The 18,199-nt window shown below is 35.6% G+C and overlaps 2 protein-coding genes across 5 annotated transcripts; both read left to right on the forward strand.

The window, feature by feature from the left end:
• The first annotated feature begins 358 nt into the window (after positions 1-358).
• LOC105317138 (asialoglycoprotein receptor 1) lies at positions 359-3,949 on the forward strand. Its single transcript, XM_011413685.4, has 5 exons — positions 359-459; positions 581-675; positions 1,479-1,569; positions 1,765-1,987; positions 2,156-3,949. Exons 1-5 carry the CDS (start codon positions 420-422, stop codon positions 2,199-2,201), a joined length of 495 nt encoding a protein of 164 aa, XP_011411987.3. The 5' UTR covers positions 359-419; the 3' UTR covers positions 2,202-3,949.
• Positions 3,950-11,806: 7,857 nt separating this feature from the next.
• On the forward strand, positions 11,807-17,980 carry LOC117688914 (uncharacterized). Of its 4 annotated transcripts, none has more exons than XR_010712381.1 (2): positions 11,807-12,554; positions 15,969-17,980. XR_010712381.1 is itself a non-coding variant. In XM_066080277.1 (2 exons), exons 1-2 carry the CDS (start codon positions 12,341-12,343, stop codon positions 16,556-16,558), a joined length of 795 nt encoding a protein of 264 aa, XP_065936349.1. In that variant the 5' UTR covers positions 11,807-12,340; the 3' UTR covers positions 16,559-17,980. The 4 variants fall into 4 exon arrangements, 3 of the variants coding, with proteins under 3 accessions (XP_065936349.1, XP_065936350.1, XP_034323757.2); XM_066080277.1 differs by having other exon boundaries at positions 15,978-17,980; XM_066080278.1 differs by having other exon boundaries at positions 17,447-17,980.
• Positions 17,981-18,199: the final 219 nt, after the last annotated feature.

The following is an 18,199-nucleotide window of genomic DNA, read 5'->3' on the forward strand; positions in this document are numbered from 1 at the left end:
AGGTTTTATCAAATAAATCAATAAACGGTCTGTGAACAAGACACATCAATACTTGAAATACCGGTATCGTTCTAGCATTTATATTTTGATACAACAAGGTGCTCCGCTTGCATCTACAAAGCTACACATCTGATTGACTATATACATTTATTTCACATCGACTTTGCTTGGTATCTGAAACACTTGAATTATTGTGGTACCTGTTTTGACTTTTTCTCATTACTACATGAATTGAAGTTTTCAGCCGTATTCATTGAATCAAAGTTTGAAACTGCATTTGCTCAGTAATCTAAAGTTTCCCCGATTTCTGACACCAAGTTTCCCTAACCACGAATCAGACACAAGCAATATGCAGATGATTATTTCACAAGCGTCACAAAAATTCTGCTGAGATAAGGAAAAGTTACAAATTCACATTCATGGCGTGTCAACAATTACTGATATTCATCTGTTTAACAGGTATATTTCATAATAATTATTCCCGCTAAAGTTATTCAACTACAAAAAATATCTTTTTAGACTAATATGATCACTTAAGAAACGTGATTCACATAATAATGGTTCTAATTTTCTTATCGAGGAACTGTGCAGCTGTGTTGTCCTGATGGCTGGAGAAAGGGAAAGAACTCCTGTTACTATATAGGTACATCTTTAAAGACCTGGGTGGAAGCATCTGTAAGGAACTGATTTATTTTATCCCAGCTATTAAAATGTCTAACGACAGACAAGAACAATTGCAATTATTTAATTTCTAAGATGGCCAGTCCCTTCTTCGTGGCACAAAAATAAATAAAATGGAATAAAAACAAGTAAAACAAAATCGAGCACGACAACTAACACTTCCAAATATAGAAACTATATAAAAAAAATAGCAACTAAATTTTGTACATTGCACTTAGAAATTCGTCCTCTCTACATATTTTTTGATGACAAATTCTAAGACTTTTATTTGTCATAGAAAGTGAAATATAACAAAAATGTGCATCAATATTATTTTCTCATTGCTCAATTAACGTTTTAAAGCAGTTTTCAAACTCTCTGGGTCTCAGAGTTGTAAGGATGTTTGAAAAATATATCAATAAATATAAACATCGATACTTGTTTTGTTTTTTTAAATTGTACGATATTCGACCATAGAATACTTTAATAACAAATGAAAAGAACAGTCTGCAAAGACACTTGCGTTTTTCCTATTCATGACCTGCAAATCATTATCTGATGATGTGAACGCTATGCAATAATGCAACATTGTGAATTAGATATTAATGAAAATTTGTTATTGTTTATTCTGAAAAAAAAACTTCACAAACATTTCTAAGTCTGAATTACATTGCAAACCAATTAACATAGAATCTGAAGCTCTGTAATGAACTGGTTAAATGTACTTGCAAAATCATTTAAAATTTGTCATGATTAGTTAAACTATGTTTAACAAGTAAAACATTTCGTCAATGCTTAAAGTCACAATTTCTTTTCAGGGTATTTGTCAAGCTTTTCACAGCGAACTAGTTGTGATCAATGATCCCGAAGAAAATTTTCTCCTTAAGAAGATAATCACCAATATCAAAGGTAGCGCCATCTTGTTTTTTACTATTGTTATCGCTGAAAAGCACTGTTTACATTCGAATAAGAACGTGTCAAAGCAAAAACAATGCATTATTTAAAAAGATATTTTTTTTTTAAAAAAAAAGTATTCAAAAGACAATTTTTCTTCTTTTTCTTTTCGCTGTTTTCACCGAGATTCAATTTTTTTTCTTTGTACAGGTGCATTTTCTACGAACTTTTGGATGGATGGTTCTGATCAAATCACGGAAGGACTGTGGGTCTGGGCATCAACGATGGAAACAATAAGGTACACAAACTGGGAACAAGGTGAACCCAACAACTACATTGGAATTGCTGAGGACTGTCTGGAGCTCTATCTGTCTAATTTCAAGTGGAACGATATACGCTGTACACACGCCAACCATTTTATATGCGAAAAAGAGTATGTAAAATTATTTTAACCATTTTATCTCCTTTATGATAAAGATGAACTGTAAAGATAGGTAAATATTGCATGTATTTATATTTAAACTTCAAATCAAAAGTGAATAAAGTTATTTACTTTTATATGTATTATATATACAAAATTCTGTTAAAATAATTTTTTCAGACTCACAACACAAGATCAAGTAGGAGAACTTGTTGGAAAAAGATAAATGGCAGTTAAATTTATTAAGGAAAACAATGCAATAAATTATTTGTGATCTCTGCATTTCCCTGTCTTGTGTTTTGTGTCACTTGAGACACCTAGGTCTGTGAGAGATTTATTTATCCTTTTTTAACTATGCAATCATTAATTTTTTTTTTAATTTACTTCTGGCCAATTAGCAGGAGTAACTAAATGATTAAAATGGGGAAAAAGCCTTGACCAGACTTATGAATTTCATTACTCCAAGGGCAAAAAGTTCAGGTCTAAGCGTGTGACTCTCGTGACTATATAGTGAAATGCACTACTTCTTTCAGAATGTTCTTTTCAACTTATTTTTTCTAACAAATGTTCATAGTTTCTTACGGCGGCCGCCATAAGTCATTTGCTTGAGGTATCTTTTAAAATTTGTTTCAAAGAATAAAAGTCGTGGCCACAAAATTGAAGGTGTTCTTACAAAATAATGAATGATGAATTGCGTCCTATATTTTCGAATGAAATGACAATCGATTGAATAATAGTCTTTTTTTTATCTTAAAAACTTGAATAATTCTCTTGAAAGAAAGATTGTATCTAAAGAGGAGGAAGACTTTTGTAAAACAAAAATAGAACCTTGACATTCACTGCTTGCAAACAAATTAACACTAAATAATTGCAAAATAAATATATACAGTCGTGCTCATGATTTGAGTTACATTTTACAGCCTTATCTGCACCCAACTCTATATAAAACCATCATATTTCTCAACAAACTGTTTATTACTATCTGAAGGAAGTTCTGAAAGTAATTTTGCAATTCATTATAAATATTATGCTGGTTAAAAAAAACCCAGTGAACTTATCTAAACGGATAAAATATAATCTGGGGGAATTCCTTCTTTGTCCTGGATCTTGGCCTTGACATTTTCAATGGTGTCTGATTATCATAGTGTTAAACACGAAGTACTTAAAGTACTTCTTAAACCAATTCAATTCTCATTTTGTTACAATAAATAAAATTCGTAGGAACGAAATTTATTACATTGGAATGCCTTTTATTTCGTGACCACGACTTTTATATTGTGGGTACGGCTTTTTTTCATGGCTTCAACTTTTATTTCGTGGCCATGACGTTTATTTTGTGGAATTAAGTTTTATTTCGTGGCCACAACTTTTATTTCGTGGCAATGACGTTTATTTTCTGGAAACAAATTTTATTTCGTCGCCATGACTTTTATTTTGTGGCCAAGAATTTAAAAAAAATCTCGAGCATATGTCCTATAGCAGCCACTGCGTTACTCTGAATCCTGCACAGGATTGTTTATTTTTATTAGGGTAAATATAAGACTTTTGGCCTCTTGGGTTTGCTTGGAGGTAGGTTGAACAAAAATCACAGAAAACAAAACTCCCATCAAATTCTTATGAATTTTTTTTATTGTAAAATAATTTTTGAAATTGATGTTAATGAAACAAGAATATCTGATAATGGGATATTTCACTCATTATATACTTTTAATTGGAAACAGATGTATGATAAACTCTCAAGTTTATGCGACCTTTCACCTTTCCGAACTGGCTATTTTTGTCATCACAGATAGGTATAATGTATGTTCTTACCTTGGACTCGACTATACATAAGCTCATGAACTTATTTTGAAGGACACATTTAGTCATCGTATCTGTGAATATTTTGTCATATTTATTGTTAAACCTGTACATTTAATTGCGATATTTACGACGCTTTACGTATATTTATGGCTTTGGGAGCACAAATAAATCGACCTGTCAGTACCAAAATCACGCTTTTTGTCTTTCTTAATCTTAAAGCCAAAAATTAATTTATTATGTAAATGAATAATGTCATAATGTATTGTGACAAAATACAATGTGAAATAGTGCATAAAGCTAATAAATAATTGGTTTGATCTCTAATGAAGAGAACAGCTTGCCATTATTAGTTACTGACGTACAACTTTTTGTTGCAATATCATTATGTCTCAATTGTTTGGCGCCAAAATGCGTACTATATTTACAATTATTATACTTTCATGTTAAAAACTGAAATCTGATTAGTTAAGACACAGTTGACAATCCGTTCTATTACCCTCAGCGTTAGCAACACACTTAGCAACGTGTAACACAACAAATTTTTAAATGCATGTAAATTATGCGCGTACGGTTCGGCGTAGAAATCACGTCATTTCTATATAAAAGCAGTAAAAAATTCAGTATAATAAAATAAATAGTGCCTGTTTGGGAGGATAACAGTTGAAATTGACACCCCTCGAAAACCATTGTCAATCTCCGAAAATATTGCTACGACAAAATCGAACATACATAGCATTATTGAGAAGGCGATCACTTCAACGGAACTCGGTTTACTAACGGGCAGAAGAAAAAAGTTTAAAACGTATTTCTGACTTTGCACTTGCCTTATCTTCTGAATAAGAAATTCAATTTAAGATCAGTGCACATCCTACATCCAACAAGCTAGGCTGTAGAAGGGCTCAGACATGAGTTTTATTCATATGTTTGCTATGACCTTGAACTTAAACAATAAAGTTAAATTCAAGGTCATTGCAAACTCTTTCGTACAGCCAGCCTTTTGTTAAGGTCTGACAAAAATATGACCAGGAATAAAGTAATGGTTCAGAACTAGATTTCAAAAGATAGATAATGACCTTTACCTTTCTCATAGAATTTTAGAATAATGTCAATGCACAACTCTTTTAATGCAAAATATTTCCCAGGTAGGTTCAAAGAAATCAATAATTTGGTCCAGATAAGGATTGATAAAAACTATGGTGTGAAATGTCTTTGACCTTTAACCTTCACACTTAAATGCTTTTTCACGACCACTGTACAGTTTTTACCTTCCGGCATTCTGTGGACGAAGTATAAGGCATATTAGGAAAAAAAGGATAGAATATAGACCTAATGAGGAGTTTACAGATATGTGGTCTATAATCTAAACATTTGACCTAGAAATTTTGATCAAGGTCATTGCAAACTTTTCATTTAAAAAAAACCTCTGTAGGTGACGTATGAGCCAGATTTGGTCAAAGGAAAGATATGAAATAATATGAACTGGACAAGAGATGTCCGACTGACAGAGGGACGGACAATTTTATTAGTTTAGGACGCTTACAGAGTGGAGCCGTAATAAGTGCAAGTAGAAAAAGTACCAGGCTTTCAGACATCATTTCTGTCACTTTATTTTTGATGAAAAATCGTTTTTATTTTTAATGTTTTATTTAATTAATGTTATGATGTTGAGTGTAAAGCTAGTGAATCAATAACATATGCAGACCAAAAACAAATTGTTTTAATATATTACAAGCATTGAAGGTACATTATAATTTGTATACATGTAGTATTGTTTTTGTTTGTAAACATGGTTACAGCCTTTGGAATAATGGATGTAAAGTGGCTAGTCATATGGGTAATACACTATATGTGTACTTATGTTGGGCATTGCACACTGCACAGTAAAATTCATTATACATGTATTTGCCATTATATAAATAGTGCCTGTTTGGGAGGGTGACAGTTGAAGTTGACACCCCAAGGAAACCATTGTCAACCAATGCGAAAAAAAATACTCATTAAGGTCTTCCGTTTCCAACGGAAGACCTTATAGAGATTGTAAGGTTTTTAAGGTCTTCCGTTTCCAACGGAAGACCTTATAGTGATTGTAAGGTTTTTAAGGTCTTCCGTTTCCAACGGAAGACCTTATAGTGATTGTAATGTTTCTTTTTATTATTATTATTATTTTTTTCCCCTTTTTGTCTTCTGAATTTCTCAGAGATGTATTGATGAATTCTTATAAAATTTTCAGGAATGACTTAAAATATTAACATCTAGAGGCTTTTTGAAATAGATTTTCTAAATTCACTTCCGTTCGTCCGTTTCCTGTCCCGCGACAAAAAGCTTGTCACATCGAGATGTCAGAAACGATAAAGACTTGAACATCCAAACTTTGAGGGATGATAGACCTATAGTTGTAGATGTGTTTAAACATTTTTGTTTTGTTCGGCGTAACTTCCGATCGTCACCGGAAGCACTTCAATTTTTTTTGTTTTTACGTATTTAATTTTTTTTCCGTAAAATAAAGATATTAGTATAGATCCTTACATATTTCATCTATGCGATGTTAAATCAACAAAAAAATTCTACTTCCGGTGAGATATCTCAAATATCTCAGGTAGTTTTTTTAAAACACATTTTGTACCCGCGAGATCTCAGAACCTATAAGTGATCAAAGCACAAAACTTTCATGGATGATAGACATTTGATTGAAGATGTGTTTAACCGGTTTCGTTTTGTCTTCCGTCACTTCCGGTCCACACAGGAAGAGTTCAAACAAATCGAACTGTTTATCAGTTTAACTTTTTTCCATTGATATTTGTAGTGTTCTGGATGAGAAACGAAGTACAACAGGCAAGTATACAAGAAATGTTAAATACAATTAAGATTGAGCACTTCCGTTTGTCCGTTTCCTGTCCCGCGTTGAAAAAGCTTGTATCAACGAGATCTCAGAAACGGTAAAGACTTGAACATCCAAACTTTCTGGGATGATAAACATATAGCTGTAGATGTGTTCACACTATTTTGTTTTGTTCGTCGTTACTTCCGGTTGTCACCGGAAGTACTTCAAAAATAACTACTTTTTCGCATAAAATTCCTTTTTAATAAAATAAATTTATAAGTATAAATCTATGCATAGGTTGTCTATGCGATGTTAACTTAACAAAAAAATTCTACTTCCGGTGAGATATCTCAAATATCTCAGGAAGCTTTTTTAAAACACATTTTATACAAACGAGTTCTCAGAAACTATAAGTGATCAAAGCACAAAACGTTCATGGATGATAGACATTTTATTGAAGATATGTTTAACCGGTTTCATTTCCTTCCGTCACTTCCGGTCCACACAAAAGGAGTTCAAACAAATCGAACTTTTTATCAGTTGAACTGTTTTCCGTTGATATTTGTAGTGAACTCGATGAACAATAATGTACAAAAGGCAAGTATACAAGAAATATTTAATACAATTTACATCGAGAACTTCCGTTTGTCCGTTTCCTGTCCCGAGACAACAAACCTTATTTCGACGAAATCTCATAAACGGTGTCGACTTGAACAATCAAACTTTGTGGGATGATAGACCTTTATACGTACATGTTTTTAAACTTTTTTATTTTGTTCGGCGTAACTTCCGGTCGTCACCGGAAGCACTACAAAAATTATGTTTTTTCTTTATGTATTTCTTTTACATGGAATGAATATATCAGTATACAATCTTAGATGTGTCATCTTTATAATGTTAAATTTTCAAATAACTGTTACTTCCGGTGAGATATCTCAAATATCTCTATGTAGCTTTCCTTTTTACAAATTTGATGCCCGCAAGATTTTTGTCACTGTAAGTGATTGAGACACAAAGCTTTCATGAATGATAGACATTTGATTGATGATATGTTTAGCGGGTTTTATTCTGTCAACTGTCACTTCCGGTTTTCACCGGAAGGATTCAAATAAATCATATTTTTAACAAGTTTAACTGAATTTCTTGGGTGTTTCATCTAGCTTGATAAACGTTTAGTGATGTACGCTAAGCAAATGTACGAAAAATACCAGCTTTTTTTATTAATCACTTCCGTTCGTCCGTTTCCAAAACTATTGTTTCAAAGAGATTTCAGACTTGGCAGAAATGTGAACAACCAAACTTTGAAGAAAGATTGACTTATGATTGTACTAATGTTTAACCTGTTTTGTTTAGTTCGGCTTTACTTCCGGTCGTCACAGAGATTTCTTTTTCAATCTCGTTGTTTTACATGGAAGTAACGTCTGCATATATCATTCACAATAATTATCATATCAACTATTTTCTCTATGTAAGAGAAGCAATGTCTACGGTTAAATTGATTCATTTTTATCAAAACGGAAGACCTTTTTGTTGCTTTTGCGACAAAAGTCTAGTTTATTATTATTATTTTTTTCCCAGTTTTTGTCCACAAGATTTCTCAGAGATGACTGGATAGATTTATGTGAAATTTTCTGGAATGGAAGAAAATGATAATATCTCGAGGCGTTTTTTTTATTTTGTCAAAAATCGTTTCCGGTCGTCCGTTTCCTGTCCCGCGTTGAAAAAGCTTGTACCAACGAGATCTCAGAAACGGTAAAGACTTGAACATCCAAACTTTGTGGGATGATAGACCTATAGTTGTAGATGTGTTTAAACATTTTTGTTTTGTTCGGCGTAACTTCCGGTCGTCACCGGAAGCACTTCAAAAAATTTTGTTTTTACATATCTAATTTATTTCCCATAGAATAAAGATATTAGTATAGATCCTTACATATGTCATCTATACAATGTTAAATAAACAAAAAAAATCTACTTCCGGTGAGATATCTCGATTATCTCAGGAAGCTTTTTTAAAACATATTTTGTACCCGCAAGTTCTCAGGTACTGTACGTTATTAAGACACGAAACTTTCACTAATCATAGACATTTGATTGAAGATGTGTTTAAACAGTTTCATTTTGTCTTCCGTCACTTCCGGTCCACAGCGGAAGAGTTCAAACAAATCAAACTGTTTATCCATAAAACTGTTTTTATTTGATAGTTTTAGCTACTTCGATGAATAATGATGTAAAATAGGAAAGTAACAAAATATAAAAAATTTAAATTTCATTAAGCACTTCCGTTTGTCCGTTTCCTGTCTTGAGACAAAAAACCTTATATCGACGAGATCTCAAAAACGGTAACGACTTCAACAACCAAACTTTGTAGGATTATAGACCTGTGTATGGACACGTGTTAACACTATTTTGTTGCATCCGGCGTAACTTCCGGTCGTCACAGGAAGTACACCAAGTTCTGATTTTTTAAAAATATGTTGGTTATTTAGCATGGAAGTAACATTTTAGTTATAAAAATACAGGAAATCATCCACAGATCGTAAAAACCCCAAAAAAGTTCTACTTCCGTTGAGACATCTCAAATATCTCAGGTAGCCTTCTTTTAAAAAAACAAACTACCCCCTAGATCTCAGAAACTTTGAGAGATCAAGACACAAAACTTGTATGGATAATGGACATTTGAATGAACATGTGTTTAACGGGTTCCATTTGGTCGTACGTCACTTCCGGTTTTCACTCGAAGTGTTCAAGCAATAAAAGGTTGTTGTTTTTTTTAATTAGAATTTATTTAAGCATTTTACTCAATGTGACGAACAATAACTTATCATAGGTAAATGTACTAAAATACGTATTTTCAATTTCTTAATCACTTCCGTTCGTTCCTTTCCGGTCCCGAGACAAAAACCATTTCTCAACGAGATATTATAACTAACAAAAACTTGAACATCCAAAATTTGAGGAAATACAAGGCAATGTATGAAGATATATTGTTTACTATGTTTTGTATGATCCGGCGTAACTTCCGGTCGTCACAGAAAGTACTCAAAAATGACGTTTTGTCTTTTTGGTTTGTTTATTTCTTGGGAATTCCTTTTTAGTATAGATAATATCCATTTTCTGTTTACAAGAGAAATGGATCTTTTGTACAGATTTATACATGAGGAACGGAAGACCTTTTTGTTGCTATAGCAACAAGAGTCTAGTTTATTATTATTTTTTTCCCAGTTTTTGTCCACAAGATTTCTCAGAGATGGCTTGATAGATTTACTTGAAGTTTTTAGGACTGATAGAAAATGATCATATCTCTAGGCGTTTTTTTTCATTTTTTGAAAATTTATTTCCTGTCGTCCGTTTCCTGTTCCCCGACAAAAAGCTTGTCACATCGAGATCTCAGAAACGATAAAGATTTGAACATTCAAACTTTGAGGGATGATACACCTATAGTTGTAGATGTGTTTAAACATTTTTGTTTTGTTCGGCGTAAGTTCCGGTCGTCACCGGAAGCTCTTCAATTTTTTTTTGTTTTTACGTATTTAATTTATTTTCCATATAATAAAGATACTAGTATAGATCCTTACATATGTCATCTATGCAATGTTAAATAAACAAAAAAAATCTACTTCCGGTGAGATATCTCGATTATCTCAGGAAGCTTTTTTAAAACATATTTTGTACCCGCAAGTTCTCAGGTACTGTACGTGATCAAGACACGAAACTTTCACTAATCATAGACATTTGATTGAAGATGTGTTTAAACAGTTTCATTTTGTCTTCCGTCACTTCCGGTCTACAGCGGAAGAGTTCAAACAAATCAAACTGTTTATCCGTTGAACTGTTTTTATTTGATAGTTTTAGCTATTTCGATGAATAATAATGTAAGATAGGCCAGAAAACAAGAATAAAAAAAATTAATTTTCATTTAGCACTTCCGTTTGCCCGTTTCCTGTCCCGGGACAAAAAAACCTTATATCGATGAGATCTCAAAAACGGTAAAGACTTCAACAACCAAACTTTGTAGGATTATAGACCTGTGTTTTCGATGAAAAATAATGTAAAATAGAAAAGTAAACAAGATAAAAAAAATTTAAGTTTCATTAAGCACTTCCGTTTGTCCGTTTCCTGTCCCGAGACAAAAAACATATATCGACGAGATCTCAAAAACAGTAGCGACTTAAACAACCAAACTTTGTAGGATGATAGACCAGTGTATGGACATGTGTTAGCACTATTTCGTTTTATCTGGCGTAACTTCCAGTCGTTACAGGAAGTACACCAAATTCTGATTTTTTATAAATATGTTGGTTATTTAGCATGGAAAGTAACATTTAAGTTTTAAAAATACAAGAGGTCATCTTTGGAAAAAAACAAAACCAAAAAAGTTCTACTTCCGGTGAGACATCTCAAATATCTCAGGTAGCCTTCTTTTTAAAAAACAAACTACCCCCAAGATCTCAGAAACTGTGAGAGATCAAGACACAAGACTTGTATGTATAATGGACATTTGAATGAACATGTGTTTAACGGGTTCCATTTGGTCTTACGTCACTTTCGGTTTTCACTCGAAGTGTTCAAGCATAAAAGTTTTTTTTAACTTTAGAATTGTTTTTTTAACATTTTACTCAATGTGAGTAGTTTTAGCTACTTTGATGAATAATAATGAAAAATAGGAAATTAAACAAGATATAAAAAATTTCAATTTCATTAAGCACTTCCGTTTGTCCGTTTCCTGTCCCGAGACAAAAAACCTTATATCGAAGAGATCTCAAAAACGGTAACGACTTCAACAACCAAACTTTGTAGGATTTTAGACCTGTGTATGGACACGTGTTAACACTATTTTGTTTTAACCGGCGTAACTTCCGGTCGTCACAGGAAGTACACCAAATTCTGATTTTTAAAAAATATGTTGGTTATTTAGCATGGAAGTAACATTTTAGTTACAAAAATACAGGAGGTCATCCACACATGGTAAAAAAACCAAAAAAAGTTCTACTTCCGGTGAGACATCTCAAATATCTCAGGTAGCCTTCTTTTAAAAAAACAAACTACCCCCAAGATCTCAGAAACAGTGAGAGATCAAGACACAAAACTTGTATGGATAATGGACATTTGAATGAACATGTGTTGAACGGGTTCCATTTGGTCGTACGTCACTTCCGGTTTTCACTCGAAGTGTTCAAGCAATAAAAGATTTTTTGTTTTGTTTTAACATTAGCGCATATTAAAGCGCAGTCTCAGAATATGCGCATTTATCTCAGTTTACTTTCCATGCTCATTCCGGATTTATCCGGGTTGCGCATGCTGAGTTCCAAAATAGTTTTTTACCAAGTGCTTTTCTATATTACGTCATATCCTTCTTTTCAATCTTCACGTCATACAAACTGGTAGGTTAAAATTTTCTCTGTTGAATTATCATTATTTGCCTAACTATTTCTTAAAAATAACATTCAAAAGTTTTACATCTCTTTGTATACGCTAACTTTAAACTATTATTCGTTGTTGGGATTTGCAGATGGCAGTTATTTTTATCGGATTGTAGTCAGACTTATTTTACTGTGACCTGTACACACGCCATATTCATTGGTACAACGTGGGCTATCGGGCCACGCTTCTTTTTGATTACGTGTCATTAGTTTATTTACTTTATTTTTTTTTTCTAGTTGCTTAGTTAGACATTTTTTTTTTTCATTTTAAATAATTTAACAATTGTTTCTATATTTTTATGGTAATACCCAACGCTAACTATGCCAAAGACTAAGTCAAGGCCAGCAAGGCCAGCCCCCACGGAGCGGACGTCCAGGCGACCTCGACTCCACGCCGCGGCTAGGGATGAGCCCCAGTCAGTAGTGCAGGCGGCAACCCAACAGGCACGTTCAAGCCCAGTTGAACAGTCAGCGCCACAGGCGCCCACAACCAGCGTTTGCACAATACCGGTCACTGAGCCACCTGTGCCCACAGGTAATTTAACTCTTGTTCCTCTTGACTCCAACCACACCATCCTGCCCTTACCTGTAGGGTCTACTCAATTTTCGTTGGGATACTATGTTGACCCTAGCACTAGGGATAAGATCATATCTGGTAAATACATTAACTTGGGGACATTGCTCGTTAGGGACCCAAACCAATCTCATGTTTCCTCCACTCTTGCAATAGATGCAACCGGCCAATTAATTGCCCAACCTAAATCTCACCACAAAATTCAAAACATTGATCGTTGGACAGATGCATTCATTATCTTCATGAGCATTTACACAGCAGCACATCCTGAAAAAATACAACAATTCTTGAAGTACATGCATGACATTAGGCTAGGAAGCCAGAGATCACAGGGCTGGCTCACATATGACGAACAGTACCGCCTTAGGGCTTCCATTAACCAAAACACAGATTGGGGTGTAGTTGATCCTGAGTTATGGATGATTTACATGACACCCACTGCACCCCAGACCCACACATACAACCAGCCTCACACCTCAAACAAAAGGGTAAACAGCGACAAATGCTTTGACTACAACTTCAAAGGTGCATGCACCAGACCAAACTGCCAGTATGTACACAGATGCCTTAGGTGCAATAATGCACACTCCTCTAACACCTGCTCTTTGGCTACGCCTACACAAGCAACCAAAGTTAACAGGCCATTTCGTTTCAACACACCAAACCAAGGTCACCCCCCCTACCAATACAACAACAACCCCTCAGCCAAATTCCCTCGACACCCCAAACAATAATACCCTTTGGTCTCTGGGAAGCACCCCAATCCTTATTAAGTCCATTTCACAGTATTTACAACATTACCCAGATAGGCATGCCGCAAAAACTTTAGATACTGGTTTTAAGGAAGGATTTAAATTGTTGTATGCAGGACCTAGACTTCCTATTTTTTCTCACAACTTAGTATCAGCCAATCAATACCCAGATATTTTGCAAACAAAAATCTCTAAGGAGGTGGATGAGGGACGCATGGCTGGCCCCTTCCTACAACCACCAATGCCCAACATTCATGTCTCACCAATTGGTTTAGTTCCCAAAAGCGACGGCGGTTGGAGAATGATAACACATTTATCTTACCCACCGTCGTCCAGCATAAATACATACATAGACCCTAAAGATACAACAGTAACCTACACTTCCTTCGACACAGTCGTAAATACCATTAGCAAATTGGGAAGGGGGGCCTTGTTGGCAAAAGAGGATATAAAAAGTGCTTTTAGGCTAATACCCGTATACCCTGGGGACTTTGAACTGCTAGGACTTTTCTTTAGGGGTGCTTACTATTTCGATAAAATGTTGCCCTTTGGCTGCTCAATTTCGTGCAAAATTTTTGAAACATTTTCTACATTCATCGAATGGTTGGTCAGAAGGCAATCTGGTTTAGAAACCACCCACCATTACCTAGATGATTTTATTTTTGCCGGTCGGTCTGATACTAACCATTGTCGTATGCTAGTCGACACCTTTCATAGCCTATGTACAGATATGGGGATTCCACTTAATAAGGACAAAGCACAGGGGCCTACAACATCACTTGTGTTCTTGGGTCTGGTCATAGATACAATTCAAATGCAGATTCGCATACCACCACCAAAGATTCAAGAAATGTTGTCAATTCTCACACATCATATTCAGAAAAGAACAATTACCATCAATTCACTGCAAAGCATTGTAGGTAAACTTAATTTCTTTGCCAGGGCTATACCAGGTAGTCGAGCATTCAACAGACGTTTTTATAATGCTATGATTGGTAAGGTTCAACCCTATCACCATGTTAACATTACCTCTGCAATGAAATTAGACATGCAAATGTGGCTCGACCTCCTGACCAATTTCAATGGGGTTGTATATTTCCCGGATTCCGAATGGAGTTCTCAAGAAACACTTAACCTTTTTACAGATAGCTCTGGGACAGCTTCATTAGGATGCGGTTCATATTTTCAAGGGCAGTGGGCCTATCTCCAGTGGCCATCGTCATGGGCAAACAAACCAATCATTCATGACATTACATTTTTAGAATTAGTCCCCATTGTTTTGGCATTCACCATTTGGGCTAAAACACTCCGAAACAAAAAAATAATCCTACATATAGACAACCTAGCTCTTGTAAGACATCATTAACAAACAATCATCCTCATCTGATAGAGTCATGTTTCTCATTAGGCCACTCATGCTTGTCACTATAAAAAATAACATTCAGTTCAAAGCCCAGCATATTCCTGGCAATCAAAATGGTATAGCAGATGCAATATCTCGTCAACAGTGGGGCAGATTCAGGGAACTGGCTCCAGCAGCAGACCAGCTACCCCAACCCATACCAACATCCTTCCACAACGTGCTCTTGAAGATGAAATGAACCGCCTTCTCATGTCATCACTAGCCAGTAACACTACCAAAGCTTACGCTGTTGGTCTGCAAGCTTTCGACCAGTTTAGATTAAATCAACAGTTGTCTATCCTTTGGCCACCACCTTCAAATCACATTTTAATGTTCATAGCTCACCTGTCCATACAAGGCTGCAAACAAACCACTGCTAGGGCCTATACATCTGCAATTGCATTTAAATGTAAAGTATTAGGGAATGGTGACCCTACAAAACATTTCCTTGTTGGTAAAGTGTTAGAAGGCATGAAAAGGCAAAATAACAACAGGGATGTGCGCATGCCCATAACCCTAGAGATTTTGAATCAAATCCTTCATAAGTTGCCTGTGGTATGCCAGGATACCTATGAAACTTCACTGTTTTCTGCTGCGTTTACCTTAGCATATTATGCATTATTAAGGGTGGGGGAATTAGCATTATCTAAGGGTAACTCACCCGATAGAATCATCCAGGTTCAGCATATTTCAATTCAACACTCTATTATCAATCTCCTTATTAAATACTCCAAGACGGATCAACTAGGCAAAGGAACCCACTTGCGCATCAATGCCACTGACACCCAATTTTGTCCGGTCAAAATTATGAACAAATATTTACAAGTTCGACCAAATGTTACAGGCCCCCTGTTTTGCCACTACTCCGGCCACCCACTAACCCGCTATCAGTTCTCATCAGTACTGGCAAAAGCCCTACAAGTTTTGGGAATCAACAGCAAGTATTACAAATCTCATTCATTCAGGATAGGGGCAGCTACCATGCTGGCACAGCAGGGCCTATCAGAACAAGCCATACAAGCCTCTGGGCGATGGCATTCACAAGCCTATAGGTCTTACATTAGGTAATGCATATTCAGCATTCCCCTTCACTCAACTAACCACCGGCAGTTGGCGATTAATTATCATGTTCCCTCCCTTAAGATCTTCATTTTAATTCCCTTTTTGTATCTGTCATTATTTTAACAAAATATTTGCATTCCTAAACCAATTTAATCCAAGTGGTTGCAGATCCAGTTAATGTGTGGATTTTGGGATCTTCCATTATCAAACATGCTACAGTAGCAGCCTCACAAAGAACCGGAGGAACCAACCTATCCATTCCAAATGCCAACATATGGTGGCAGGGGTACAGTGGCATGAAACTTTTGGACCTTGTCCCTAAACTCAAATACCTCAAAGGCCTCAAATTGCAAAGTCCTCCTCACATTATTGTCGTTCATTGCGGAGCCAATAATGTTGGCAAAACTCGTCTTGACCGGCTGTTGACCATGGTACATGACATTCTGTCTCAATGTAAAACATTATTCCCAAAAACCAAATTTGTGTGGTCCTCTACCCTCCCCAGGATAACATGGCGCTATTCAACAAACACAAAAGCCATGAACCAAACCCGAACCCGAGTTGACCGCCAAGCAATTAAAACCATGGTGAGCCTGGGAGGGGCCTACATCAAGCATCCTCAAATTAAAATCAGTCATACCCAACTTTTTCATAGTGACGGTACCCACCTATCCAAGTTGGGGAACGACCTTTTTCTCAACAATTTACAAGGGGCTATCGAACACATAATGGGGGTCAAAACCAAGTAAAAGCAATCCCATCCTCATTTGCATTGGTCGGCGGTATCTATTTGAGGTGGGGACGTGACGCCGTCACCAATATGTAGGACCTTTGGTGGCGGATGCATGTTCATGCATGTGGCGCTTTCGTCAAACCCCACCTCAAATGGAACAGTGTTTTCTAAACCGTGTATCATTTTTGTGGCGCAAATAGCGCTTTTCATCATTGCAACTTTGATACATGCAAATTATTATGTTTAATTATACAATTGTGTATTAAATGGGATATTGACCCATTTAACCTTATTGCACTTTAATGCAGCTTTGATTGAACTTTGAACTCTGATTGAACTTTGAACTCTGATTGAACTTTGACCATATTGCATTTTGAGTGGCGTTGTGCATTTGTGACCTACCCAGTGCACAATTCAGCCCATTTTGGGGTCGCCACACTTGATTGTTTGTTGTTGGGGAGACGACCCTGCGGCCGCTCCCAAATTTTGTTCCTTATGTCACCGCGACCAAATAAGCCAATTACATTAAAATAAATCCCACCCAAATTTTTACTTTGTGTCTTATATCTGTGATAATAGCGCATATTAAAGCGCAGTCTCAGAATATGCGCATTTATCTCAGTTTACTTTCCATGCTCATTCCGGATTTATCCGGGTTGCGCATGCTGAGTTCCAAAATAGTTTTTTACCAAGTGCTTTTCTATATTACGTCATATCCTTCTTTTCAATCTTCACGTCATACAAACTGGTAGGTTAAAATTTTCTCTGTTGAATTATCATTATTTGCCTAACTATTTCTTAAAAACCCACCCACCCTCCCCTTTTGTTTTTTTATAAATTTGTATAATGTTATAATTGTTTTGTTGAAATCAGATACTGCTGTCTCTTTGTGTTAAATTTTCAGGTGAAATCCCAAATCTGGACTTGCAGCCCTTCAAAGTCGCGGTGAACATGTTGAAGACCTGGAGGTGAATTTGAACTGGCGCTTTCGTCAAACCCCACCTCAAATGGAACAGTGTTTTCTAAACCGTGTATCATTTTTGTGGCGCAAATAGCGCTTTTCATCATTGCAACTTTGATACATGCAAATTATTATGTTTAATTATACAATTGTGTATTAAATGGGATATTGACCCATTTAACCTTATTGCACTTTAATGCAGCTTTGATTGAACTTTGAACTCTGATTGAACTTTGAACTCTGATTGAACTTTGACCATATTGCATTTTGAGTGGCGTTGTGCATTTGTGACCTACCCAGTGCACAATTCAGCCCATTTTGGGGTCGCCACACTTGATTGTTTGTTGTTGGGGAGACGACCCTGCGGCCGCTCCCAAATTTTGTTCCTTATGTCACCGCGACCAAATAAGCCAATTACATTAAAATAAATCCCACCCAAATTTTTACTTTGTGTCTTATATCTGTGATAATAGAATTTTTTTAACATTTTACTCAATGTGATGAACAATAACGTGTCATAGGTAGATGTACTAAAATACGTATTTTCAATTTCTTAATCACTTCCGTTCGTTCGTTTCCGGTCCTGAGACAAAAACCTTTTCTCAACGAGATATTATAACTAACAAAAACTTGAACATCCAAACTTTGAGGAAAGACAAGGCAATGTATGAAGATATGTTTACTATGTTTTGTATG

The sequence above is a fragment of the Magallana gigas genome, chromosome 3, assembly GCF_963853765.1.
Source record: "Magallana gigas chromosome 3, xbMagGiga1.1, whole genome shotgun sequence".
Classification (NCBI taxonomy): Eukaryota; Metazoa; Mollusca; class Bivalvia; order Ostreida; family Ostreidae; genus Magallana; species Magallana gigas.

Coding starts and splice junctions, on each gene's coding strand:
- LOC105317138 (XM_011413685.4), top strand. CDS start 420: ATGGCGTGTCAACAATTACTGATATTCATCTGTTTAACAG. Junction 1,570..1,764: donor GATAATCACCAATATCAAAG/GTAGCGCCATCT, acceptor TTCTTTGTACAG/GTGCATTTTCTACGAACTTT. Junction 1,988..2,155: donor CATTTTATATGCGAAAAAGA/GTATGTAAAATT, acceptor TAATTTTTTCAG/ACTCACAACACAAGATCAAG.
- LOC117688914 (XM_034467866.2), top strand. CDS start 12,341: ATGCCAAAGACTAAGTCAAGGCCAGCAAGGCCAGCCCCCACGGAGCGG. Junction 12,555..14,853: donor TGAGCCACCTGTGCCCACAG/GTAATTTAACTC, acceptor TCTCGTCAACAG/TGGGGCAGATTCAGGGAACT.